A 27,627-nucleotide genomic window follows, 5' to 3' on the forward strand; every position below is an offset into this window, starting at 1 on the left:
TTGTGAAAATGATAAAAATGGTAATTAAAGAGCACTTAGAAGGTCCACTAGAAGTTTTGATCCTTGGTTCAACAATAGAATAACCTTTTCAGAAAACAAAGATGATGTGAACTATGTTTGTTTCCAGATGGCAGTAGAAAGTTTCTGAATTACATCAGAAGTGAATGGCTTCGTTATAGTTAGTTTCTCTACATCCTCATTCAATTTCTATTCCATTTTTAACTGGAATATCTACTCATGTTATGTGTCATTTAAATACAACTTGAAATTTTCAAGTGCTGCTAAGCAAGTTAGTTGATTTCCCAAAGCTGCTATTGTTTGTTGGCAATCAGCAAGCTTCCCTGCAGCCAGTGCTAGATCCTCCTGCCATAGAAAACCATTTTATGTTACAAACACTGAAGTGTTTTCTAGATTCATGTCAATATCAAATTGTCAATGATGAGTGATTGACCAACCTGTTTGATCTTCATGTCACTGAACAACAATTTCTCATTTTGCTTCTTGCTTTCTAGCTCTTCCTCCAGGACCTTACACTTGATTGCGATTTCATCTGACATTGCCTGTTCTCTATCAACCTCAGCTTCTAATAACTGAACTCTTTTGGTTATTGATTGTGCCTCGGCTTCCATGCTCGCTAGTTGGTTTTCTATCATTTGCTCTGATTCGTTGGCACTTTCTAGCTCTCTTTGCAGCTCCTTCAATTTTGTGTCTGCCTCTCTTAGCCGAAGTTGCGAGGCCTCGAACTGCTCGTGGCATTTCATCAAAGCTATCTCCAGCTCAGATTTATCTACATTCGCCTTATCTAGCTTCTCTTTTAGTTCTTTCATCTGACGGTTCATCATGTCAAACTCATCTCCAAGGGAGATTTCTCCGTTAGTACTTTGATCAGTAACAACTGACTCCTGGTTAAAGTTTTCAGTTGTAATCTCAGGCATTGCAGCGAATCGTTCCATTTCAAGAAAATCGTCCATGAGATCAATTTTAATAGCACTGGATGGAATTTGTCCACACTTGTCATTCTTGAACTGATCAAGCTCTGCAATTAGCGCAGCTGCCCATGAATCAGAACTCGGCTCACACTTGTCTGTTTCTGAGCCACTCTTCCTGCAGGCATCAATCTCAGCCGAATTCAGCCTCTCCCCGTTGTCTGATTGACTATCTGTGAGAGATTCAACACAAAATGAGGATGATGTAATGGATTTATGATCACTAACTGCAGAGCCTTTACAAGCTGTGCTCTTCAGTCTCCGGCATTCGGCCTCAAGCTTCGCCACTTTGCTGATGCTTTCTAAATGTTGCTTGCTAGCTATCTCGGCCGCTTGCGTGCTTAAATCCCTCTCTATTGTCCTTATTTCAAGCTCCTCTGATTGAGCTTGGAGTTCATGCTTCAGTTTCATATTCTCTTTCTCCAAAATTTCACTCTTATGTAACATCTCAAGATCAATTGATTGAGATCTAGCATTAGAAGCTTCCAATTTACTTTGGAGCTCAATGAGCTTGCTCTGGAGTTCAATTTTCGCAGATTCTAAGTCCCTTGTTTTGTTTTCTACAGCATCATGGAAATTCTGTTCCTTCTCTTCTCTTACTTGTCTTAGCTGCCTAACACACTCCTTAAGTGCGGCGTCTAAATGCGCAACTCTATCGTCCAAAGCCGAATTTCTGAGACTTAGCGCCTCGAGTTGCTTCTTTAAGCCTGCAACTTCTTTTTCAGCCTTCTCCCAACCTATAAGTTCATGAAAATGGTCCAATTACATATGACCTACCCAAACTTCATGCAAATTCTGTTTTGTGGTTTTCTTGCTTAGCAATCAGATGAATTGCTTCAGACAAAGTTAAAACAACACCAAGCATATTCAAGGTAGAAAAGCAATAGTGGAAAATATGAACCTATTATTACAAAACATTTCTATGTATGTACCTGCAATGGCTTCTTCAGCAACTTCAGCATGTAACTTAACCAAGTCTTCTTTGCCACTTACATTCACAAGTGCTGCAGATAGCTTCTCTGAGATGTTCCTCAAACCATAAGTTAAATCTCTGTCATTTATATTCGTTACATCATCATTTGCTTCATTTTGATCTTCCTCCAATGCACTATATTTTACATTCTGCCTTAAATTTGAGGTGAGTTCAAGTGAACGCGCAATTTCGTCGACATCTTCAGCACTCGCCACGTCTTCTGATGTGATATCAGGGGATTGGTTTTGTCCCATAGGGAATTCATCATGCTACAGAGACAAGAAGAAAAAATAACTAAACTATTTCCTAAAGAATTATAAAATATCTGAAAGTTATGCCTAATTTCAGAAAGAAAAGTTGGTGAATACACAATTTAGAGTGCTTATATTACCAGTTCATCCGAGTTCCTGTCAGAATCAGACCCTGAAAATTCAGTTTGCATGGAATTCATCTGCAAAGAAATTAACCAAAAATGTGGAGAGCAGAAAGCTTTGGTTAGTGCTTCATCAACTTTTTACTAAACAGAAACCTCATCCTGCAAGCTCTAACCTTTAGATATCAGAGAATTCAAATCACATTTTCAACATTTCCTTCAACAAACTCAGTTGTTTAGACAGAAAAAAAAAGGTTACTTTGCTTGATATTTTCTGATTAGCTTTGACTAGAAATAAACACAAAGCATGTGTACAGAATGAGCCTTTAGGGGTTAGCTTTGACAAATAAAATACCATTATAAAATATTAGAAGGAGAAGTATCAAAGTTCCTAGAGCAGCATTGAGACTTTTTACTGAAAGAAAAAAAAATAGAAAAATGAAAAAGAAAGAAGAACTGGTTCATAAAACCTTGCAGAAAAAGTACAGGTAATGAAACATTACATGGTATCCAATGCAAAATATCCCAAGAACATTACATGAAGTCATGAACATGAACAAAAAGGGAAAAAATAAACTCAAATAATACCTTTGACTCTGTGATAAGTGGAAACCAAACTTCAGGATAGCTAGAAGCCTAAGAATGAAACTGGAAAAAAAAAAAGAATGAGTTTGAGAGTTCAGAGTATAAACTCAAGGTTTGAAATAAATAAATAAATAAATAAAAAGGCTATAATCAGTGACATGGGCTGGTATATTTTGAAAAAAAGTGGGGGGAGGGGAAAATGGGAGAGTACAAGTGTGTGTTTCACTGCACAAGTGCACATAAAGATAACAAGTACTGACAAACAAGTAGGAGATTAGGGGATAATAGGTCTTTCTATTTCTTGAATTCTTGCTACCCCTTTCTCTTTTCTTTGCATATAAAAAATAGATTGCCATGTGACACTACCATGTTCATTTGTGAATTTCAAGGTTATCTAAGTGCATTGCATGACCACAGTCACATTTTTTTAATATATTATTTATCTCATTTAGAATTTAATTATTGTATTGTACTGGTTAGGGTCATTTATGAACAATCCATGAATTCGACCGAATCCAAGAACATAATTGTCTTCTTATATCTTTTGTTGTTTCATGGTCTGTACAACAATTGTGTGTGAGAACAAGGTCATATGTAAAAATAAAAATTGATTTTAGTACTTAATTAATTGAAAAACTTCTCTCCAGAGAAACATGACAGCTCGGTGCACAATCATTTAAGGTTAATCCGGTCTGACAAAGGTTGTACCTAAAAGATTAATGTATATAACCTAATTCGATAATTATATCGGGTATAATCTTAAAATTACATAGACACAACTCAACTGTTATTCTAAAACTCTAATATCCAACACAAAATACTTCCACAAAAGTAGTTTAAGCATTTACACAGCAGTATATCATTCCTAAGAAAATGTAACTATACCAGAGAAAAAGAACTGTTTTCCTTTTCTCAATTCGCCATTCATAAGTTATTATTAATAGTGACCATCCTTTTTTTGTGCTTCACTTAGCATTTTGTATTATTTTGTAGTTTTGTTTAAAGAATGAATAGTATCTGGGCGGCATAAAAGAACAGAAAAATATACAATAATAACTTCACAGACAGCAAGAAGCCCCCACACTCACAGTATGTATAGTGCCACACATACAAACTTCCACTCTAGTTCCTTTAGTTTTTCAGTTTTCATGTTTCTTCTTATTATTATTTTGATTTCTCACGGTATTTTCTAATCCGATACGTTACATACTAATTTGTTGTAGTATTGAACTCCATTTAAGGATTTGTCAATGGCCAATACATTGCTGCATGCATAAGAGAAAATTCGAACTCCTGACACTTACTTAAACAAACTAATAAGCTAACTACTAGATCAACCCCATTTAGTTGATTATTATTATTATTATAGAGATCAATGAAGACTTCTTATTCAATAGATCATAGATATATGCAAAAGTATACACCTTTGTATAAGACAAAACAAGTTGACCCACTACATAAGCAAAAGCAGCAATAATAAGACAAACTCATTGCCCATTATTAGCATGTTGAATTTTTATTACATATATAAAACAATGTATGTAATATGGTAATACCAACTTATAAGATCGGTTAAATAAATGTCTCGATAAACGAGTTTGCATTTTCGGATTAAAAAAAGAAACACCTTGCTAGTAGAATTATTTTATCTATTTTATTGAATTAATAAATGCATTGAGAACTACTAGCTTATTAAGAGTGTTCATGTATATGCACATTAGTGAAAGTGTAATGTTTTGTTACCATACAATATGGCATTTTGCTACCACCTTTAATTTATGTTTGGTATGACTTATAACTCACATTTTTTTATGTCAAAGATATCTGTCTTATGATGTTGAAACTTGAAATATTAATTAGCCAGAACTCAAAAGTTTCTTCTCAAATTACCAATTAAGATTAGGGAACCAATTATTGATTTGGTGGAAGTGGGACACACCACTAGGACGCAAGCAGTGATATATAGTTGGAATGGTCAGAGAGTACATTACTTTTTTTTTTTTCCTTCTGTTTTATGGTGTTAAGATGAAATGAAATGAAAATGATGGCATATCTGCAATATCGGTACATAACATGGCGTCTAACCAAAACAAAACACACTCATAAAAATCTCTGTGACTGTACACAACCATAGCTATATATGACTATCTGCAGCTGCATGTATGTGTCATTTTCTTTAAGTTAGGTTTTACACAGTGCCTCTTTTTAGTAATATTAATTAACTGTGATTGTGATAGGCAACCATTTTGAAAAAAAAAAAAATTTTGGTACACACCAAAAATTAACTATTAAATTAGTCATTAAATATTTTTTATAAAAATATATATTATTTAATTTATTTTTAATATATATTTCATATTAATAATTAATTTGGTGATTGATTTTTTCAAAAATTTTGTACGATTGTTTTGACAAATATACTAAGAATAAGATAAATGCTTATTTTGAGCTTGTTTTAATGTTTTATAGTATCCATAATAAGATATTTTTTTTAGGGTTTGTTTAAATCTGCTTCATTCACTGACCATAAATTTTTAATTCGGTTTGTTTATAGTCAGTTCGATGGGTTAAACGGGCCAACTTATTTATCTTTTTATTTTATTTTTTTAAAATATTTTGATAAAAAATATCACTTTTAAATCAAAAGTCTTTAAAAATAATATTTGTTTAGTTTATGGTCGGATAAAGAGAAATATCAGCTAAAAGTGTTACTTTTTTTAAGAAAACGTAAAAAAAAATAGTTCACCCATTTAGCCTACAAGTTAGTCCGTTTAACCTGTCATTTTTTTCAGGTTAATCGGACTTAACCCGTTTAGCTCGAAATTTAAACAGATTTAATTTTAGACACAAAATCTACTTATTTAAATGAATAAACAAACTAAATCGATGAATTTGGCCCATTTTAACAGCTTACTTTTTTTAGTTGTGCTATGTAGTTGTTTATGTTTTATCTTTGTACGTACTTAAAATTCTGATTCAACATTTTTTTCTTATTCACTCACTCCAGCCTGAATAGGCCATATGTTACTTGATCCACCTCGAATTCACACTCTTCATTTTATTTTATTTTATTTTGGGTAAATAAAGAAATAATACCGTCCAAAATATAAGAAAATAAATAAAGCAACGATATATTAGTGGGAGCATGTTACTATTGTGCTTCGCCGTAACGGAGTGGCAACGCATGTATGCGATGGAGGAATCTAAATTCAGATCCTGAAAATACAACACATAGAAGTAGATATATGGCATGGTATTTGTAGTAAAATTGTTTAAAAAATTGTTTTATTGACACCCATTAATATCTAAAATTTCAAAGAGTTTATCATATTAATAATTTTGGTGTTAAGAAGATAATTATACTAAAATTCAAATATTATTAGATTTCTTGCACCATCCGCTAGACGCATGGGATCAACATCTTGATCCTAATAAACTATGTTTGTAGTAATTAGTAAAGTTATTTTCAACATCTTCCATTAATAGGCACCATTAGAATTCGAGTTAAGAATGATCTTTTTGTAGTAATTTAAGTATTCTTAAACAGAGAGATGAATAAGATACAAAGACAAGACTAATGGACACAAAAATCTTTATTATATTGAGAGAAATTATTTCATTTGTCAATCAATCAATGTATGAATGTAATATTTTTTGGATTGTTCATTCACCATTTATTTGATGAGATACAATTTGTAGTTTATTTTAAAAAATTTGTTTATTATTCAGTACTCAATAGTGCATATTCTTCCAATCTTTTACTATTTAGGTAGAATTCAAATGTTATAAGAATAAAATTTAACTAACCTAGTATAACTAATTAGAGCGTAATACTTATTAATACACTTGAAAATTATTCTGTTGTTTAAAAAATTATTGAATCTGATATCAAACATTAATATGATATTTAATTTTTGAATGATATGATATTTGATATTGTTGATGAATTGCTGATAAAAATATTAAGCCCCACGCCTCAATAGATTTTTCCTCCATACTTAACAATATTCATTCTAAAAGAACTCACATGAAAGGAGAATACCATAGAAGAGAAGTTGGATGCATGCGATGGATATTCATAATCAATGCTTAATTAGTTTGGTTAAAGTCCTATTTGTAATTTTCTTTTGTCATTTCAAGAAAAGGTCTAGGGAGAATGGTTTGGTGGTTTGGCTAATTAAGTCATAGGGAGTGGGTTTAGTGGGCCATTGTTATACGGGTTTTTTTTTGTTTGAGGATGTGTTTAGTATAATTCGTTAGGAGGCCCAGAAAGGCTGGGTAATGTTACCCATGAAAAAAATTTTCGATCCAAAAATGGGTAAGGAAAAGAAAAAAATTGCTACCCATTGTATAATAGTTTAGTTTTAAATATTTTATAATTCATCGTAAAAAAATATATATCTTTGTTTGGTAGGTCGGGTACCGGACGATTCGGGATGTCTCTTTTGGGTGTGAAGGTGGATTTCCGCCTGGTTTTGGATCGGGGGTATGAGAGATGGAGCGGCCGACTTTCCGAGTACGTCAAGTGGAGTGAGGGTGTCACCTGCAAGAACACTTCGACGCTCAGAAAAGTGCGCAAGTGGTATGAGAGTAGGGATTGTGGTGACGTACCTTGGGGGAGGAGTGGGTCCCTCCCCTTTTATACACTCTCAGTGAGGTGGGTCTCACGAGGGCAAACCCACGTTCCTGGAACTTCCCTAATCCCCAGCTGTCAATAGCTGGCTCTCAGGAGATGAGGTGTTCGGGTAAGGGGTCGGGCGCGCGGTGCTTCGCTGCCCGTTCTCTCGGGTCGAGTCGGCTATGAGGCCAGTTGGGTCGGGCCGTAACAATTTTATATTTCACTGTACATCAAATACAAGAATTAACAATTGAAAAGAAAAAAATTTAAAAAGAACCTAATTAAAAGTTTGTATCTAATATGGATAGTCAATATAGATATATATTTTAAATTTTAATGTTTGTTGACATAAAAGGTCTTTATTATAAAATTAAAAACAGTATAAAAATCGAATTAAAAAAATATATTTAAAAACCAACAAGATAATTAAACTCTTTATAAAAATTAAATCCAATTTTGTATAACTATTTATAACTATAAAACATGAATAATTGTCAAATTATTTAACTACTAAGAAGAAACACTAAAATATTAAGGTTGGTATAATAACATATATTTTAGAATTCAATTATTTTTATTTTAAAAAAATTGAATAAAATTTTCATTGTGAATATAATCAAATATGTATGTTATGTATTTGTTATTAAACAATAACTTAAAATATAATTATTGGAACAAACTGGGGCGATAAGATAACATGGTTCGAGATACAGTAATTTTACTAGAGTCACGAGAAAAAGCATACATTTAGGTCAAGATTCTCGGTTCGTATCCCTTAATTAGCTATTTGAAATATTTTTGTGACCTTCTTTATTTTTTTTGGAACCTTCTTTTTTTTATTTATTTTTGACCAACATCACACAACCCACCACATGAATTAGCCTATTATCTAATCATTTATAAATTAGTGATTAACTCCTAATTATTTATTCTTCCCAAAGCAATCAAAAATTTAAAATAAAAACTGTTCCGTCCTGATTGTGCCGAGGTATAGGGCTTTCAGTTGAGTGCTTGGATCCTTGGTCGAGCTATGCGTCGTCAAGGTCCAATGATGCGATTTGACCTCGGCCCTCTGAAACACGGCGGCGGGAGCTCCTGCAAAAAGCAATCCGACGCTCAAGTAAGTATATGAGTTATCTAAGAATAAAAAGTGTAAACTGAAATGAGTTATGTGACCTGACTCTTCGTGGTTTATTAGGTTTGTTTTTATAGACGAGTAGTGTGTCAGTTTGTTTGCTTTAAAATGTTAGGTGAGTGCCGTTATTGATATATTTGACCTGTGTAGAGTCGTGATCGGATTTGAGGGAGTGAGTTCCATGGTTGTGGGTGATGATTGAGAGATAATGCTGACCTGTCCACGATTTAGTTGGGAGTTTCTACTTTTGTTTAATTTTTCCGAGTTCTTAGGTCGGTAATCAGTTGTGGGTTTATCTCCGAGGTTGGCGGGGTACACGTCATAGCCCCCAAGTTCGGCTAGTGTTGTACGGAAGAACGATAGGCGAACTTTAGTTGATTTGTTGTTGACTCCCTTCTTTTGTGGCCTTATAGCTTTTTGTTGTTGCTGGGCCTCTGTGGCCCATTGAAGGAATTTGAAAAAGAAATTGGGGAGACTTTTTGGTTACTCTTGCGGGGCGTGCCTCATTTAATGTGCCTTTATATTTTTTTTATTTCCCACGTTAGTGGTAGTTATTGACTAAGATTCTCACTAATTTAGTGGGCTTGCAATAATAACTGCACCTTTCTTCGGGACTTTACATTTTGCTGCTATGTTTTTTACGGTTTAACCTTCCTCATGTCTTTGCAAGGTTAGTGTTTTTTTTCGTTGCTTTTTACTATTACTTCTATGGCGAGAGAGAATGGGAAAGAAAAGTTGAAAGCGGTTGAGGAGAGGGAAGATGATCCGTATCATTGGGTCCATGACGATGTTCGGACTCGTTCTTCCTCGTTTACCACTGCCGAGTCCATATCTAATTTGAGTAGTCTAAATCCTGTTAGGGGCGGTTCTGTTGCTGCTGTTGAACTCCTTCCCTGTTCTGATACTGATAGGGTTTGTGAGAGGAGGGGCGATTGGGGGTATTTCTACATGTATACCCCTTGTATCGTTGAACTTGGTGTGAGATTTCCCTTTACTTCTTTTGAGTGTGACGTTTTTACGCAGCTCAATTGCGCACCATCACAACTTCACCCAAATTCCTGGGCATTTCTTCGTGCCTTTGAGTGCTTGATGGATTTCTTCTCTTTTCCTTGTTCGTTGTCCCTATTTTTCTCTCTGTTTCAGTCAAAAGGCGTTTGAAAGGGTTTGTGGGTTTGTCTTAGTAGTTTCCCGGGTCGTTCCTTGTTTCTCCTGTACAAATCTTTGTTCAAGAATTTTAAATCCCTGTTTGTTAAAGTTAGGACAGCTGAGACTGAGTACCCGTTCTATTTGGATAATGAGCTTATTGAGAGGTTTCCTCTTTACTGGTGTTCTGAGCCGAGTCAGATTCTTGAGGCCTCTGAGCGGAGTGAGTAGGAAGATTCCCTTTTAGATTTCTTGGTTGAAAGCTTCGCTGCCGAAGAGTGTTTATCGATTTCTGAATTTTTGTATTTGTATGACTCTGGTGATAATAAGGGCTTGAAAGCGTATATAGGTATCGTTGTTTGTCTGTTATTAGGTTTGTTGATGTTGTTATGTTTTCTAACTTTTGGTGCTTTCAGGTGGCCGTGTTCCTCTTCTTGACCCGACGAAGTTTCACTCCTTCTTGAAGAAGAAGAAAGAGAAAGGTACTGGTGGTGCAGGGGTGCAGAAGGACGAATGTGGTCAAGTTGCTTATTCTGCTGCCCAGCCGACGTCTTCATATAAGAGGAGGAGGGATGATAATGACAGGTCGTTAGAGATCATCTCGGAGGGCGAGCAGGAGGCCCATGGGGTTGGTGGGGTTGCTTTTGACCGTTAGAAGAAACTTCATGGCTTCGTTCCTGGGTCTAGTTCTCAGTCTTTATGGAGTGATCAATTCAATTTCACCGAGCTTTCGGATATGGCGTCCCAGTACCTGGGGGACATGCTCATGACTCGACGGGTTGGCATGAAGGCCCTTGGAAAGTTTTTTCAGGTCGGTTTTCTTTTTGGGCTCTTTTATTTTCTTTTGGTATTTTTGATCCTTATGTTTTGTGATTTTTGTAGATCGTTGCCTCTCGTTTACTATGTGTTGGTCGTACTACCGAGCTTATAGGCGCTGAACAACAGGAGGTTGTAGATAAGGCTTCTCAGCTTGAGAAATCTTATAAGGAAAGAGTTGCTGAGTTGGAGACGTCTTTGAAGGAGAAAGATGATGACATGGTTAGTGCTATAGCCAGGGCAAAGGATTCTGAGGAGGAGGTTGTTCGATTAAGGGATCAGGTTCGGTTGTTGCAAGCTGACATGAAAGAGAGTGATGTTTCCAAAGGGAAGTTAACTGCTCGGGTTCATGAATTGGAGGAGGTAGGAATGGAGATGTTTTTCTCTGGCTTTGATCGTGCTGTTAGCCAGATCTTCTTCTTGGCTCCTGACTTTGACTGTGACCGTTTGGACGTGACTAAGATCGTGGTTGGTGGAAAAATGATCGTGGATGGTACTGCCGAGGAGCATGATGAGAATGATCCTTCTTGATTTGTATATTTGTAACTTATTTTCTGTTTGGCCGAGTTTAGCTTTGTAGACCGATGTTTTGGTCTGTTTAACTGTACTTATTCTCATTTTTTGTTTTGAAACTTGAATGATGTTTTTTGTTTCGGCCATGTTTTGGACAAGTTTGAAAATATCGTTTACTATGATGTTGTTAGCATATGCTTTATTGTTTCCGGATTTGTTGTTTAGAATTGGAATTGTCTGACAATAGTCATTCGCATTTCTTTGAATGTATTGTGTGTCCGGCCTCATTAAAACCCTCTTTAGGCAAGACCCTTTTTGGAAAAAACTCTAAGGGGGAAAAAGAGTACCTTTATTCGCCGATTGTACAAGTCATGATCTGTACATTTTTAGGGAGGAAACATTCCAGTTTCCTGACATTGTGTTGCCTTGTAATGTCTGAAGTTGGTAAGCCCCCATTCTGAGTACTTTTGATATTCGGAATGGGCCTTCCCAATTTGTGGCTAGCTTGCCATGTGAATGAGGTCGTCTGGCTTCTTCTGTTCGTCTGAGGACTAGATCGCCCTCCATGAATGTCCTCGGCACAATTTTATTATTGTGCTTCCTTTCTGCCAGTTGTTTCTGGCTATTTGTTTGATGGCGGCGATTTCCCTGTCTTCCTCGGCCAGGTCAAGCTCGACATTTCTGGCTCTTATATTATGTTGTTCGTCGTATAGCTCGGCTCTTAACGTGGGGACCCCGATTTCTACAGGGATTAATGCTTCTGAACCATAGACTAACCTGAAGGGTGTCTCTCCTGTAGTGTTTTGTACTGTGGTGTTGTAGCTCCACAATATTTTCGGGATTAGCTCGACCCATTCTCCCTTCGCATTATCGAGCTTTCTCTTTATTGCCTGTAATACAACTCGGTTAGCAGCTTCGGCCTGCCCATTGGTTTGTGGGTGTTCGACCGAGATAAAATGATGATGTATATTAAATTTTTTTAGAAATGAGCGGAGCTTATTATCTGTAAATTGTCTACCATTGTCTGATATTATTTTCCTTGGTATTCCAAATCGGCATATTATGTTTTTCCATATAAAAGATTGTACCTTTTTGGCTGTTATTCTTGCTAAGGGTTGTGCTTCTATCCATTTTAAGAAGTAGTCTATTGATACTAAAAGAAATTTTACCTGTCCTGGTGCTATTGGAAATGGGCCGAGGATATCGATCCCCCATCTGTGGAAAGGCCAGCTTACCTCCATGGTGTGTAATACCTCGGCCGGCTTTGTAGAGATGGCTTCGTGCTTTTGGCATTTGTCACATGTCTTGACTTTTGTTATGCAATCCCTCTTCATGGTCGGCCAATAGTATCCTGTTCGGGCTATCTTTGTGGTGAGAGCTCATCCTCCCATGTGGTTTCCACATACGCCCTCGTGAACTTTGTCCATCACCTCTTTTGCTTCATCTTTGCTTAAGCATTTTAGCAATGGTTGTGAGAAACCGCGCCTGTACAGCTCTCCCGCTATCTTTGTGTAGAAGCTCGCCTTACGTCTGAAGTGTTGTGGGTTGAGCTCATCCCTGGGTATGGTGCTTGTATTTATGTACTCAAGAAAAGGTGTTCTCCAGTCATGCAGGCGGTTAATGTTTTCTATGCGTAATAGTTCAATGCTGGGTTTTGTGAGTGTAAGTTGTGATAGTGCTGATGTTTGTGTATCTGCCCTAGTGGCGGCGAGTTTGGATAATATGTATGCTCTAACATTCTTTTCTCTATGCACATGTAGTATAGTAAACGAGCTGAATTTTGAAATGAGATCCTTTGCTATGAGCCAATATTGCTCTAGCAAGGGATCTTTTACCTGGAACTCTCCTCAGATCTGCTGGACTACCAAAAGGGAGTCACAATGGGCTGTCAGGTTTTGTACTTGGTGGCTTAGGGCGAGTTTGAGTCCTGCTATGAGGGCCTCGTACTCGTCCTGGTTGTTGCTTGCCGAAAAATGGAACTGCGAGGCTTGTTCGGCTACCACTTCGTCTCCTTCTTTTAGGATTATCCTAGCCCCACTTCCTTCCTGACTTGACGCTCCGTCCACATGTAACTCCCATGTTTTGTTGTGCTCGTCAGGAGTCAGTTCCGTGATGAAGTCGGCGAGGATCTGTGCTTTGAGGGCTGATCTTGGTTAAAACTGAATGTCAAATTCTGAGAGCTCGATTGACCATTTGGTCAAACGTCCGGCCAGTTCTGGTTTTGTGAGTATTTGCCTTAATGGGTGTTTTGTCCTTACTATTATTGTGTGACTTGGAAATAATGCCTTAGTCTTCTTGCTGTGACCACGAGTGTTAAGGCTAGCTGCTCTATCCTCGGATACCTTTGTTCCGTTGGTTGCATGACTCTGCTGATGAAGTATACTAGCTGTCTTAATGACAAGAGCCGAGCTTATAGAGTAATTGGAAATAGACAAATATAAATATAGGGGTTTACCGACTCCAGGTCTTTGCAGCACGGGTGGTGATGATAAGATAGTTTTAAGCTCGGCAAATGCCTTCTCGCATTCTTTTGTCCATTAGAATTTTTTATTCTTTAAGATCGTCTGGAAGAACAGGTATGATCGGCTTGATACTGCTAGCAAGAATCGAGATAGTGCGGCTACCCTTCCTGCTAATTGTTGTACCTCTTTCATCGTTTTAGGGCTTGCCATGTTGAATATTGCTTCGCATTTTTTAGGGTTCGCTTTAATTCCTCGTGAGGTTAGCATAAATCCGAGGAATTTACCTCCTTGAACTCCGAAGGCGCATTTTTCCGGGTTGAGTCTCATATTGTATGATCGGATCTGTTCGAATATTTCCTTGAGGTCGTTGTAGTGTGACCGCTCTTGGGTGGTCTTGGCGACCATATCGTCCACATAAATTTCTATGTTCCGACCTATTTGGTGCCGGAATACTTTGTCCATCAGTCGTTGGTAGCTTGCACCTGCATTCTTTAGACCAAATGGCATGACTCTATAACAGAAATTACCATGTTCAGTTATAAATGCTGTCTTGCTTTGGTCTTCTGGATGCATGAGGATCTGGTTGTAGCCAGAGTATGCATCCATGAAGCTTAAGCTTTTGAAACCTGATGCATTATCTATGAGTTTATCGATGCACAGCAAAGGGTAAGCATCTTTAGGGCATGCTTTGTTTAAATCTGTAAAGTCGACGCACATGCGCCATTTACCTGAGTTTTTTCTTACCATTACCACGTTTGAGAGCCATGTGGTGAAGCGGATTTCTTTGATGAAGTTGGCTTTAAGGAGCTTCTCTGTTTCTTCTAAGGCTGCCCTTGATTTTTCTGCCCCGAGGTTCCTCTTCTTCTGAGCTATAGGTCGGCTTGTTCTGTCAGTGGCCAGTTTGTGGCAGATTATGTCTAGGCTTATGCCGGGCATGTCTGCTGGGGTCCAGGCGAATAGATCAGCATTGGCTTGTAATACTCTTATCAGCTCTGACCTCTTTTGTCCCTGTAGTGCTTGACCGATGTATGTTACCTGTTCCTGTGTGAAAGTAGACTCCGAGGTTTAGCCTGTTATGCTAGTGCTTGAACTTGCTTTCCTTGGAAATGAGAGGAAGGAACATCGTCTTCTTGTAAGGACGGCGGCGTTGGACACCTGCAAAGGGACTCCAACGCTCAAGTTAGTAAGAGTAGAAGATAAATATGAGTTATTCAGAATGAATAACGCACCTCTTTCATGTCAAGAGTGGATATATTTATAGAATTGCTGTGCTACAACTACTCTTTAGTGAGCTTCTTTAGAGAGATTTGCGGAGAGATTCTGTGCCCATTTGGGTTGGCACGTAGTTGCTTGATTTTATGGGATAAGTCCGTGATAAACCCTGTTTTGATGGTTTATCTTGTATTGATTTTAAGAGCTTTTATCACCTTTTACCCACATTTATTCAATGAAATAGCATGGTTTTGTGATTGTCTCCTTATTTGTGCTTAGATGTGAAAACATGCTTTTAAACCCTTAATTTGATGGTTTTAATCTCCCTTTGATTCCACTAGATGCCTTGATATGTTTGTTAGTGATTTCAGACTGAAAAGGCTAGGAATGGATCAAAGGAGTGAAGAGGGAAAGCATGCAAAGTGGAGAAATCATAAAAAGTCAAAGAAGTTGAACTCGCCCATGGACGCGCGCGCGCACCTGGCGCTTGCGCGCACCTGCGAATCACCCCATGGAGCGTACGCGTGCTGTGCACGTATGCGTCGGTGTTGGTTTATGATTTTTTAATGAAAACGTGACCAACGAATTCTCAAGGGTTGTGGGGCCCAATCCCAACCAACTTTGGCGCCAAAGATGCTATTTAAAGCCAAGGATTGAAGAGAGAAGAGTTCATACACACACATTAGGATTAGTTTAGAAGTAGTTTCTAGAGAGAGAAGCTATCACTTCTCTCTAGAATTAGGATTAGGATTAGTTCTTAGATCTAGGTTTTAATCTTTGCTTTCTTCTACTTCTACATCTCAATTCCTTGGTGTTAGATTCATTCTTCTTTTATTCTTTTGTTGTAATTTCCTTTATGATGTTCTTATACTTTGTTGTAGATCTACTATTCTTCCTTCCATTTTCTCTCAATTCAATAAGAGGTAATTTATAATAGTTGTTCTTATTTACTTTTCTATTGTTGATCTCTTGCCTTTGTAGTTACATCTCTCTTTAATTCTTGCAATTTATGTTGATTACTTTTATTGCCTTTTATGTGTTTGTTGAAATGCCTCTTCTAGATATAGTGTAGATTTTGTTCCTCTTGGCCTAGGTAGAGTAATTAGTGACACTTGAGTTATCTAATTCCTTTGTTGATTGATAATTGGAGAGATTGCTAATTGGTTTGGAGTGCACTAAAGCTAGTCTTTCCTTGGGAGTTGGCTAGGACTTGTGACTCAAGTCAATTCATCCACTTGACTTTCTTTTATTTAGTAAGGGTTAACTAAGTGGTAGCAATGAACAATTCTCATCACAATTGAGAAGGATAACTAGGATAGAACTTCTAGTTCTCATACCTTGCCAAGAGCCTTTTATAGTTGTTAGTTTATTTTCATTGCCATTTACTTTTCATGCTTCTTATCCAAAAACCCCAAAATAACTCACAACCAATAACAAGACACTTTATTATAATTCCTAGGGAGAACGACCTGAGGTTTAAATACTTCGGTTTATAAATTTTAGGGGTTTGTACTAGTGACAAACAACTTTTTGTATGAAAGGATTATTGATTGGTTTAGAAACTATACTTGCAACGAGAATTCATTTGTGAAATTCTATACCATCAAAAATCCAATCATCAGTCCGTTAGGAGAGCAAAACACGTACTCTCCACATACTCCTGATATAGCATGTGTGTATTTAGTTTTAACTAGATTCCGATTTATAGTTTTACCTGAGCCGAAGTATAGCCAACGGAGGGAACATAGCCCCCAAGCTTGACCTGTGAAAATTTTTAATTAAACAGGTTGAGCTTCCGACCTATAAATCGGAATTATGATTACAGCAGCCCCCAAACGCAACTTGTTAGATTGAAAAGAGAGGAAAAATTGAAAAAAATTGGTAGTGAAAAAGTGATATTGAAAGATTGTGAACGATCAAACAGATGAAATAGATAAACAAATAAATAAATATGAATAAAAAAAGATTAGAATGTGAGATAGTTAAGGCTATTCAATGAGTGGTAGCCCCCAAACTTAGTCAGTTAGTTGATATTTATTCAAAACCAATTGAATGGTAAGAGTTGTTCGATCAATATAATTGTGTGGGGGATACTTTTCTGCTTGAGAACAATTTTTCATGGATGGCATATAGTATTTGATTCACACGAACTGAAAAGTTTGAAAATATGTATTCGTTGACCAAATTGATTGTATGATCCGAGGATGTAATGATCAATTGTCTTGAGAATTTTTCCAACTCACAGCAACTTATTGACGAATTTCTTACTCAAAGCAATTAATTATTGAATATTGAATAATAAAGATTTGTACCATAAATAAAATGGATTGAAATAATAGCCAATTTTATTTTCGGATGGATTGATTGATTGATTTTGATATATGATAAGATACATACATAATGTGAAGCAATTCAAATATATAGAGTAGCAAATACTTCGTAAGAAGTTATGATGTATTGAAAGTTGACATAAAAAATTTATATGAGCAAATTAGATTATACATATACATAATTTTACCGAAGTAGAAATGTCAACTACGACTTATAGGTAAGGTTCATAAGTTATAACTCGGTTAACTTGGTTTGAGTTGATAGAGGAGGAGCTGAAATTTGCTCACGTGTGATAGAGGTCCATTCTCGTAAGTTGAAGGTGAAAAATTGAAGACATATTAAACATCTCCTGTTCCAATCGTCAATACATTAAGAGCTTGTTTGGGTGAGCTTTTAAAAAAAGATCTTTTTTTGAGTTGTCTTTTTTTAAAAGATCTTATGTAAAAGTAAAAGTAATTTTATGTTTGGGTATCTCATGTAAAAAGATCTTTTTATTTATCAATTATGTTTGGGTATAACAATATAAAAGTACTTTTTTATTTATTTATTATATGAAAAACATCTTTTTTTTAAGGAAAAAAGATCTTTTAAAAAAAGATGTAAATTATAGCTTCTCGAAAAAGATGTTTTTCTGATTTTTCTAGTGTTTTTACTTTTACTACTAAAAATTTGCCAAACACACTAAAAAATAAAAAAATATTTTTTCAATAAAAAAGATTTTTTTTTATCAAAATAATGGCGCCCAAACAAGCACTAAGAAAAAATTTTGTTAAATACAGTCTAAATTTATTGGCTAAAGTTAAAATTAAGCTTCGACATTCCGAATAATTGAAAAAATACGAATAAGACAGCATGAACATTAAGTAATTAGTTGAAGAACAAGCAGTAATTGCTAATAATAATAATAATATAAACAACAAATAAAGAAGTTTTCAATAATACATGAAAATAATTGAGAAAGAATAAGAACAAATGTAGCTTGTTAACATGTCAATAGGAATAAGTAGTTATGTATTATGCTAATTTGGTAGAAATCAATAAGAAAGTGTCATTACTATAGTAAGTTCTTAAACTTTTTATAGTCGACAACACAAGAAGAAGAAAAAAGAGGAATTCGGCATAATAATAAATATTATGATTAGAGCAAAGCAGTGTAAAATAAGAAATAAAGCGAATACTAATTCACAAGTAATACGTGAATTTAAAATAAATGTAAAGAAGATTTACTATCACCGAAAAGATAGAATAAATGATAAGTTAATAAATTATAAAAGATTGTTAAATTTGGTTAAAAACTCGAATATAATTCCAACTTTATGAACTTCGGTGGAGCGAAATTAGTTTATTTGGCCCCTTTCTTAATTTCTCTCGTTTTTGCTCCATTCAGAAGATTGGTCGTTTTCTCTTGCCTCCACTTGGAGAGTGATGTTCATTGCCACAAGTTCATCATCATGAGTAGGTGAAAGAACATCATCAACCGTGGACCTGTAAGAATAATAACAAAAGGTTGTCGTTGGGTTATTTAATTTCGGCCCCACGGTGGGCGCCAAATGTTCTGGCGTGCGGGTCAGTTGAATCTTCTGGAGCTTATCTACTGGTTGAGGTCGTTCTTGGGTGTCCCCTCAAGGATCAAGCTCGGCTAGGGACAAAACTTCTGTGCCATGTATTGATTGGACTTCATGTTGTTTCTGGCTTGTATCCGACCTCTTTAGGCTTGCATTATAGCATTGCCGAGCTTGTTGGCGGTCAGAATATATTGTCGCTATCTTGCCGCCTTGTGCCTGAAATTTAACACATAGATGAAAAGTAGATATGACTGCTCTGAACATGTTCAGAGCAGGTCTTTCGAGAATAATATTATAAGGACTGGGACAGTAAACTATTAGGTATTGTATGTCTATGGTTCTTGAAAACGGGTCATCTCCCATCGTTGTCCTTAGCCATATATAACCCTTGATCGGCACTCTTTCTCCGGAGAACCCTACTAATTCTCTGGATGAGGGTTGCATTAGTTTTTCAGATAGATCCATTTTTGAAAAAGTAGAGTAAAAGAGGACATCTACACTACTACCTAGGTCCAAAAGGACTTTTCTTACCAAAAGGTCGTCTATTTGGATAGAGATTACCACCGGATCGTCTGAGTGAGGGGCGGCCGAGCATATGTCAGTCTGGTTGAAAGTGATTTCTAGGTCAGGCGTATTTTTGTTATTTGGTGGCGTTGTTCCTTCGATTGCTAGCATTGCATGGTAGCTTCGCTTCCGTGCCGAGGTTGTTTCGCCTCCCCCCGCGAATCCCCGGATATGCAGTTTATAACCCCTTTAGGTGGGTTGTTGTTTGACCATTTATTGGTGTCCTTGCTTGCCGAGGTTTGCTGGCATTCTTCTTTGTTCCTGTCGCTCTCCTTATACTTCCTTCCTTCGATGTACTTATCTAGGAGGCCCTGCCAAGCTAATCTTTCTAGGAGATTTTTGGCAATCACGCACTCGTCGGTTGTGTGACCATACTTCTGGTGGAAGGCACAGTGTTTGCTTTTGTCAACAAATCGCTGATCTTGGTAGCTCCCAGTTCTTGCTGGTGGTTTTATAATTTTGGCGTTGAGTATTTCTTTGATTATCTTTTCCCTCTTCGTATTGAATCTGGTGTAGTTGTCAAATTTTGGGGTGAGCTTGAATGGTTTGCCGAGGTCTTTAGTGCTCACCGACCTTGGTCTTCTGTCGTCTTCCCTTCTTGGTCTTCTTTCGGTTTTGTCGGCCTCACGGAGTTCTTCAATCTCCATTTGTCCAGCTTCTCTTTTCCGGAACTCTTCTAGTGTCTTCGGCTTTGTAACCGCGATTATTTCTCTGAACTTTTCGGGTCGGAGACCGGCTTTGAGGGCATGTAGGTGGACGGCAGGATTTAGATCAGGTATTTCCATGGTGGCTTCTATAAACCTGGTCATATAATCCTTCAAGCTTTCTTGTGGACCCTGGCGGATGGTGTTGAGGTAGTCCGATCCGTGTATGTAGATTCGTGCTGCTGCAAAGTAGTCGATGAAAGACCTTGCTAGTTCCTTGAAGGAAGCGATTGATCCTGCAGGTAATTTCGAAAACCAAAGCAAAGCAGCTCCGTCAAGGTAAGTAGGGAAAGCTCTGCAAAGCACAGGATCGTTATTAGGTCCGTTAAAAAATATCATAGACTAAAATTTTTTAATGTGAGCCCGGGAGTCACCAATCCCCTTATATGGCTCAAGAGAGGAAGGAAGTGTGAAATGATTCGGCATTTGATAATTCGTGATTTCTTCAGAGAATGGGTTGTCCAAGGTCAGTTTCTCCTTGGGGGGTTGACACCTATTAGATCGGTGCCGCCTTGGGTTGAGCCTTTGGAATTACCCTCCTCTCGTTTGTTGTTCTGGGTTGATAGCTCTGCTAACCTCTTGACTTCTGCTTGCAGCTCAGCCATCTGGGCCACAACTGAGTTGATGAGCTCCATTATCAGCCATGTCGAAAGGTTGATAAACCCTATATAAGAGAAGAACACAAAATGCAATGTAGAAAGAAAGTGGGGTTAGTGTAACTTTTCGGACCCCACGGTGGGCGCCAAATGTTCCTGTGTGAAAGTAGACTCCGAGGTTTAGCCTATTCTGCTAGTACTTGAACTTGCTTTCCTTGGGAGTGAGAGGAAGGAGCATCGTCTTCTTGTAAGGACGGCGGCGTTGGGCACCTACAAAAGACTCCAACGCTCAAGTTAGTAAGAGTAGAGGATAAATATGAGTTATTCAGAATGAATAACGTACCTCTTTCATGTCAAGAGTGGATATATTTATAGAATTGCTGTGCTACAACTTCTTTTTAGTGAGCTTCTTTAGAGAGATTTGCGGAAAAATTCCTATACCCATTTGAGTTGACATGGGATAAGTCCGTTAGAAGAACAAAAAACAAAAACAATGAACCAAAGTATAGCCAACGGACGAAACAAAAACAATGAAATCACTTCACATATCCATATCCGGTAGTCCTGTACTCACATCTATTCTCGACTTTATGCGTTACCATTTGGCCATGACACTGCATAAAAGTATTTATCATAAAATTTCCCGTGTATCACTAACTCAGTGTGCTGATACATATGTAAAATTCCTTCTAATATCTGTGATTTTTTGTATTCAATTTTGTTTTGAATTATAAAGTAGAAAACTAAATATGATTATATGTGTTATTCTTAACTTTTCTTTTTGTTCAATAATTTTCTGTTTGATGGTAAGTTCGCAACGTCACATTTTCCATTTTCACAAGCTAAGCTAGCTTCGACAATCACCCCAATGAGTAAAGTTATTTATATTAAATGGGTTTTTTTAATACAAAATTGGGCACAAATGATCTATCTCATATGTGTTTATGATATATAAGAATTGTATTTTATAAATAGTTATCATATAGGTATCGATTCTCACCTTACTATCGCTGGATCATTTCTCCAACCTGACTTCAATTATATTAAAAATAATTTGTTACAAGAATGAGCTTTTAATTTGCTAAATAATCTTAGTGTTTGACTATTTTAAATATTACTTGGTCAGATTATTGTTGATTAAATAACTTATGTTTATGCAAAACAAAAAATAATGTACTGAAATAAATATTATATATAAAAAATGTACTCAATTTCTTAATAACTTATATAAATATAATATCAAATAATTTTAAAGGTCACTTTACTCAACATTGTCCAACTTCTTGATTTCTATAGCATTGGTATATTATTAATTTTTGTAAAGTACTTAATTTCTTGTTATTAGAAATATAAACCTTTTCAACGTAAATATTGATAAATTAAACAGTATGTTGATTAGAGGCGTTAAAATAGGCCGAACCTATTGGGCTAATCCGCCAAATTTGTAGATTTTGGTGGGGCGGATGGGTCGATTTATTGAACCAAAGATTTTTATTTTTATTTTATTAAATAAAAGAATAATTAGTTCTATAAATTAATAAGTATAAATTTTAAATACTTTTTTTACTTTTTGTTTTTATTTTTTTTAGTTATTAATTTTATTTATTTTATTTTACACTTTCGTATATATGTTCAAATTATGTGACTTATTTTTTAAAATAAAAATAGTTCTATTAATAAATATTGTTTTGAACAATTTTAATGAAGTTAAAAATTTAAAAATAGATAGTAAAAAAATTATATTGTAATTTGACTATTTTTTATTTGTATTTAATTTTTTAATTATTATTTTTTATTAATTTTAATAATTTTTTTTAAAGTTAAGCGGACTAGTCGGTTAATCCACCACAAACCAAGATGAGCTAGCATTTTGAACCGTTAATCCACCATAAATCGAGATGAGCTAGCATTTTGAACCTATTTTGGTTGGTGGGGCTCTCCGACCCATTTTAAAATCAGTTTACTCTCTCAAGAAGAGAATGAAAATTTGTATTTTTATGAATTTCAAATAAAATTTAAATTTATTTCCAACACTCTAGGATATTGTTCGAAATTAAAGTATTTTGTTAATTACTATTATAATTGTAAGCCAAAAAAAATTCTACTATTATATTATTGTGAAAATATTCTATTCACAAATATATAATAACTATAACCATTAAAAATTATCAAAGTGAATCGTCCAATATTTATATATAATTTAATAAATAACGTCTATTAATTTTTATTCAATGAAGACTATTATTACTTTGATTTGAGGCAAAAAAAAAAAAAGTTATCAATAGTAAGACACATATGAATAGAATATTATATCACTGTATATTAACTTCTTTTTCTTTTTTTTTTTGGTCATACAAACATACTCATACATAGGGTTGTCAATGGGTAGGGTAGGGTAGGGTTTAGACTCTACTCTAATCCTACCTGCGGGTTAAAAGCTTTTTTAAAACTCTATCCTATCTTATCCGCGGGTTGAGAATCTCTCAACCCTAACCCTACTCACACCCTAAAGTTTTAAACCCTACTCTACTCTCGATCCTATCCCCCAGAAACAAAAAAAAAATTCAAATAAATATAAAATTCAACCATTCCAAATTTTATACATATTAATAAAATAGAAAATAAAAAATTAAGTTTAAATTAAAATTAAAAATAATAAAATCTTAAAAAATCTAACATAAAATTACAAATAATATGATCATTAACTAACTTAGTGATTATTTCAAATTTTTATAAAAAAAAGATTATAAGTACAAGACTCACTTTTTTCACTATATACATAACTTTTACATATATATTATATAATATATTAAGAGTGTAGATTGGGTAGGATAAGATATACCCTAAACTCGTATCCTACCTTATCCGCAGACAAATTAGCACCCTACTCTACCTACAACGGGTAAAATAAACAACCCTATTCAAACAGATTGATCTAAATTAAATACCCACAAATAAAATATATATTGCGAGCCCTACTCATTCACTCACAATAACCTAACCACCACTGCTACGATTCAAACATGGTGTGGCTTAATTTTGCCACTACATCGCATGTCTCAGCCACCACTGTATATTAACTTGTAGACTTAAATAATTAAGACCATAAAAAAAGTCCAATTTCATTTTATAAAAATGTGTTGGGCTCCGGCCTTAATGGAAGAGGAACAAAAAGTTGTAAAATTTGGGCAACTAAAATAATATAACACATAATGAACAAAAACAAAGCATACATAAAGCGTCGTGTCCAAAAAGAGAAATAACATAACAGATTTGTGTGTAGTAGGGAATATCCATAATCCATTGAAACGGTTGTGGTCGTGTCAAGTTATGATTTGTCAACTTCAGATTTCCTTGTCCACTTCTCCCTATCAACTGGGAGTTAGGTTAACTTGAACTAGCTAGTCACTAGTGAGTTAAATTGTGGAAGAATGAGACTGAGCCACACTTCAAAACAATCCACACATGTGTCCCTTTCTCCTTACCTTCCAATTTAGATTTTAATCTCAACTCAGATAAAATAGTGTAAAAATCATGAATTATCGATCATATTATTCTTAATTAAATTGTGGATTCTTCTTAAACTGAAGTTTATGACATTTTGCAACCAAGATCTGAGTGTACCGACCAAAGTTTGAGGTAGAAAATGAAAGGTCCCAAAAAATTAAGTTTATAAATTAGATAATACACCAATAATTTTGCATTATAATAGCTTAAATCAAAAAACATTATCACGATGAAAATATATGGTACATTTGATAGAGGAGACGTGGGCATTGTATTTGCCTGTCATCAATTCTTACACCATATCCACACCCTTGTTTTTAGATGCTATATTCCCATATATTTCTACTATGATATTTAGGTAAACTATTACTAACAAGTAAGAACATAGTAGATAGCATCATACTAAGGTTTCTCATCATCTATCTTTGTTTGTGTGGAAGGAAGCAAGCAATAATAATAACAATAATGATGGCTCAAACTATGTTGCTCATGTCTAGTGTCTCAACTACTTACTCCATGGATTTGAAGAAAGACACTTTGCTTCAACTTCAGAATCAAAGATTGAGGCCTAAATTCTCTCATCTCCCATTCAACCCAATTCCTTCTAATTCTCTCTCTTTTTCACCTCCTACATTCACAACTCTGGCACTCTTCAAATCCAAGACCAAAGCCCCTCCTAAGGTACACATAATGCATTCTCTTTCTCTTATTTTCTTATAATAACATTAACAAAGCTAAGAGCTTGTTTTTTCTTGAACTAATGAATTTAGTTTCCCTACAGGTTGTAAAGCCAAAGCCAAAGGTTGAAGATGGTATATTTGGAACTTCTGGAGGCTTTGGTTTTACTAAGCAGAACGAGCTCTTTGTTGGTCGTGTTGCCATGCTTGGTTTTGCTGTGAGTATAAATCATTTATTTATTTACGAAAAATACAGAACTAATTTTTAGTTAGCTAACATTACTGAATTTTAAGATTTAGATTTATAATTTAAAATTTAAATTTAAAGATTTATAATTTAGAATTTAAATTTTAAAATAATTTTTAAAAAATTAATGAATATTAACCTCCAAAAAAAAGTTTCTTATATTATTTTTTATTGAAGAGTGCTAGACTGCTAGAGATAGTAGATTTTGTAATTTGTAGCTATTAATTAATTATCATTAATGTTTTTAATGGTGTGAGATGATTTACTTTTCTTTTGCTTATTAAGTGCTTGTCAGATTTTAAAAAAAGTGCTGCCCTAAATTTTTTCTTCTTTATTTTTTCGTTGAGCAAAGCAAATTTACCTTGTTTTTACAATTTCCATATTCACTATCAGATATGCTTTATGGGTCAAAATAATTTTCAACTCAAACAAAGTGATATGTTAAAAAAAAAGTAAGATACTAGTTTCTCTGAATTGCCAATTATTTGATACTAAAAGAAGATATTATAGAAAAAAGAATGGAATGTGATGACAAAAAAAGGCACATAATTTGTGCAGGCATCAATTTTGGGAGAAGCAATTACTGGGAAAGGGATTTTAGCACAATTGAACTTGGAAACAGGGATTCCAATTTATGAAGCTGAGCCTCTTCTCCTTTTCTTCATCCTTTTCACACTGCTTGGAGCCATTGGAGCACTTGGTGACCGTGGTAGATTCGTTGATGATGATGAACCTAACACTGGAGGTGTCATTCCTCCAGGCAAAGGTTTCAGATCAGCTCTTGGTCTCAAAGAAGGAGGTAACACAATTCTATAATTTAACATCTTTAATTATTATGTGCTACCATATTAAACATGTTTTACATTCTAAATTTATAAGAATTTGACCCTTTATCTGTTAATAGATACCAATGTGGGATTGATTATAGACCTAGACACATAGTGACCTTAATTTCAAATCCTCCTAATAGAAGAACTGTATTTACAACTATGTTACGGACATATAAAAAATTAATTATTTATGTAAAATATATGTTGTAAATGACTAAATGAGTTTCAATACATATATTTATACATAAATAATATATAGAGATTGAATTTTGGTGTGTACGAATTGATTTTAAAGATTATATTAACTAAATGCAGGATAATTAATCTCACCAGAGAGTATTGAAAAGTAGGTTTATTACTATAACAATCATGCTATGTGGATATTAAAAATTAATTATCAAATTAATTATTAGTATAAAATATATATTAAAAATAAATTAAATAATATATGTATTTATACACGAATATACGAAGACTATTTTTTTGCATATAGCAGTTTTGGTAATGTAAATGAAAATTGGTTAGATTGATTGAATTGTGATGAAAATGGTTTGGTTGTTTTTGTATGAATAGGTCCTTTGTTTGGATTCACCAAAGCAAACGAACTATTTGTTGGAAGATTGGCTCAATTGGGATTTGCATTCTCTTTAATTGGAGAGATTATTACAGGGAAAGGAGCACTCGCACAACTCAACATTGAGACAGGGGTACCCATCAATGAAATTGAACCCCTTGTGTTGTTCAATGTTGCTTTCTTCTTCATTGCTGCTCTCAATCCTGGAACTGGTAAATTTGTCACAGATGAAGAGGAAGATTAGGATGCCACTAACAACAACCTTATTTCTTGTACTTAGACAGAACAAAAATTTGTATGATCTGTGCATTCAATTCTTGCCAAACAAACACTTCTATCACCATGCATCTCTATCTCCTTAAAAGTAGCACGGATCATACACTCCAATCTCCATATTTACGTCATTAATATGTGCATATGCGAGTTTCAACGTTCAACATTCCACTCGGTAAAGTTTTCAACTAACATTAAATATGTAAAAGCTTTAAAATAAAATTTTTATACAGAAATGCTAAAATCATCAGAATTTATTATTTTTTGATGATTAATTAGTTATCAATTCAATTTTTTTAATTTAATAATTTAATAATATATTTTATTTTATACTTTTAAATGTTGAGGACTAACTGATAATTAAAAATAGATAGAAACTTAGGTGTAGTCGACTTCACGTGAAGTTGATATCTGAGAACCGTTAGATGATTTGACTGATTTGACTAAATTTTCATCTAACGGCTCTCAAATATCAACTTCATGTGCAATCCACTTCACCTGAATTTTCACCTTAAAAATAATAAATTCTCATGATTTTTTAATATTTTTTATTTTTGTATGCTTAAATAAATGTGATTAAAATAGTTGTTAGGGCAATTTACTTAATTAAAATGGGTGCGAAAATTCTTTACTCAAATGCAACATTTCTAATTCTTTTATGTGAGTGTCTTTTTTGGTTATTATGTAAACCGTGGTAGGTAACCACGGTTTTCAATTTGTGCACAAATTGTAGGAGATTGACACGGTTTACAATTAGGAAACGTTGCACATAAATCGTGTCTGCTTACCACGGATTACGAAGGAAAAATACTACTAGAAACTATGCTTGGTCATCAGTGTTTATGAAAAAAAGCTATGAGCATAAAATCTTGTTGGCTCCACGGTTTATGCTTTCTTATTCCTATTTCGCATAACTTCCAATCACTTAGCCTTCTTTCTTATT

General features: G+C 35.0%; 3 protein-coding genes across 3 annotated transcripts; 1 reads left to right on the forward strand and 2 right to left on the reverse strand.

Annotated features, from left to right (window-relative positions):
- Positions 1 to 3,270, reverse strand: LOC112706060 (filament-like plant protein). Its single transcript, XM_025757151.3, has 6 exons — positions 3,178 to 3,270; positions 2,921 to 2,980; positions 2,351 to 2,410; positions 1,919 to 2,228; positions 456 to 1,723; positions 1 to 363 (listed from the first exon to the last, which is right to left on the reverse strand). The coding sequence occupies exons 3-6, from the start codon at positions 2,408 to 2,410 to the stop codon at positions 241 to 243; spliced, it is 1,761 nt and encodes a 586-aa protein (XP_025612936.1). The 5' UTR covers positions 2,921 to 2,980; positions 3,178 to 3,270; the 3' UTR covers positions 1 to 240.
- A 16,110-nt stretch (positions 3,271 to 19,380) lies between these two features.
- On the reverse strand, positions 19,381 to 20,615 carry LOC112704990 (uncharacterized). Its single transcript, XM_025755853.1, has 2 exons — positions 20,557 to 20,615; positions 19,381 to 20,275 (listed from the first exon to the last, which is right to left on the reverse strand). Exons 1-2 carry the CDS (start codon positions 20,613 to 20,615, stop codon positions 19,381 to 19,383), a joined length of 954 nt encoding a protein of 317 aa, XP_025611638.1.
- Positions 20,616 to 23,979: 3,364 nt separating this feature from the next.
- LOC112706063 (photosystem II 22 kDa protein, chloroplastic) lies at positions 23,980 to 26,751 on the forward strand. Its single transcript, XM_025757155.2, has 4 exons — positions 23,980 to 24,764; positions 24,865 to 24,978; positions 25,566 to 25,806; positions 26,411 to 26,751. Exons 1-4 carry the CDS (start codon positions 24,549 to 24,551, stop codon positions 26,653 to 26,655), a joined length of 816 nt encoding a protein of 271 aa, XP_025612940.1. The 5' UTR covers positions 23,980 to 24,548; the 3' UTR covers positions 26,656 to 26,751.
- The last annotated feature ends 876 nt before the right edge of the window (positions 26,752 to 27,627 follow it).

This window comes from Arachis hypogaea, chromosome 8 (genome assembly GCF_003086295.3).
Source record: "Arachis hypogaea cultivar Tifrunner chromosome 8, arahy.Tifrunner.gnm2.J5K5, whole genome shotgun sequence".
In the NCBI taxonomy this organism is placed as follows: Eukaryota; Viridiplantae; Streptophyta; class Magnoliopsida; order Fabales; family Fabaceae; genus Arachis; species Arachis hypogaea.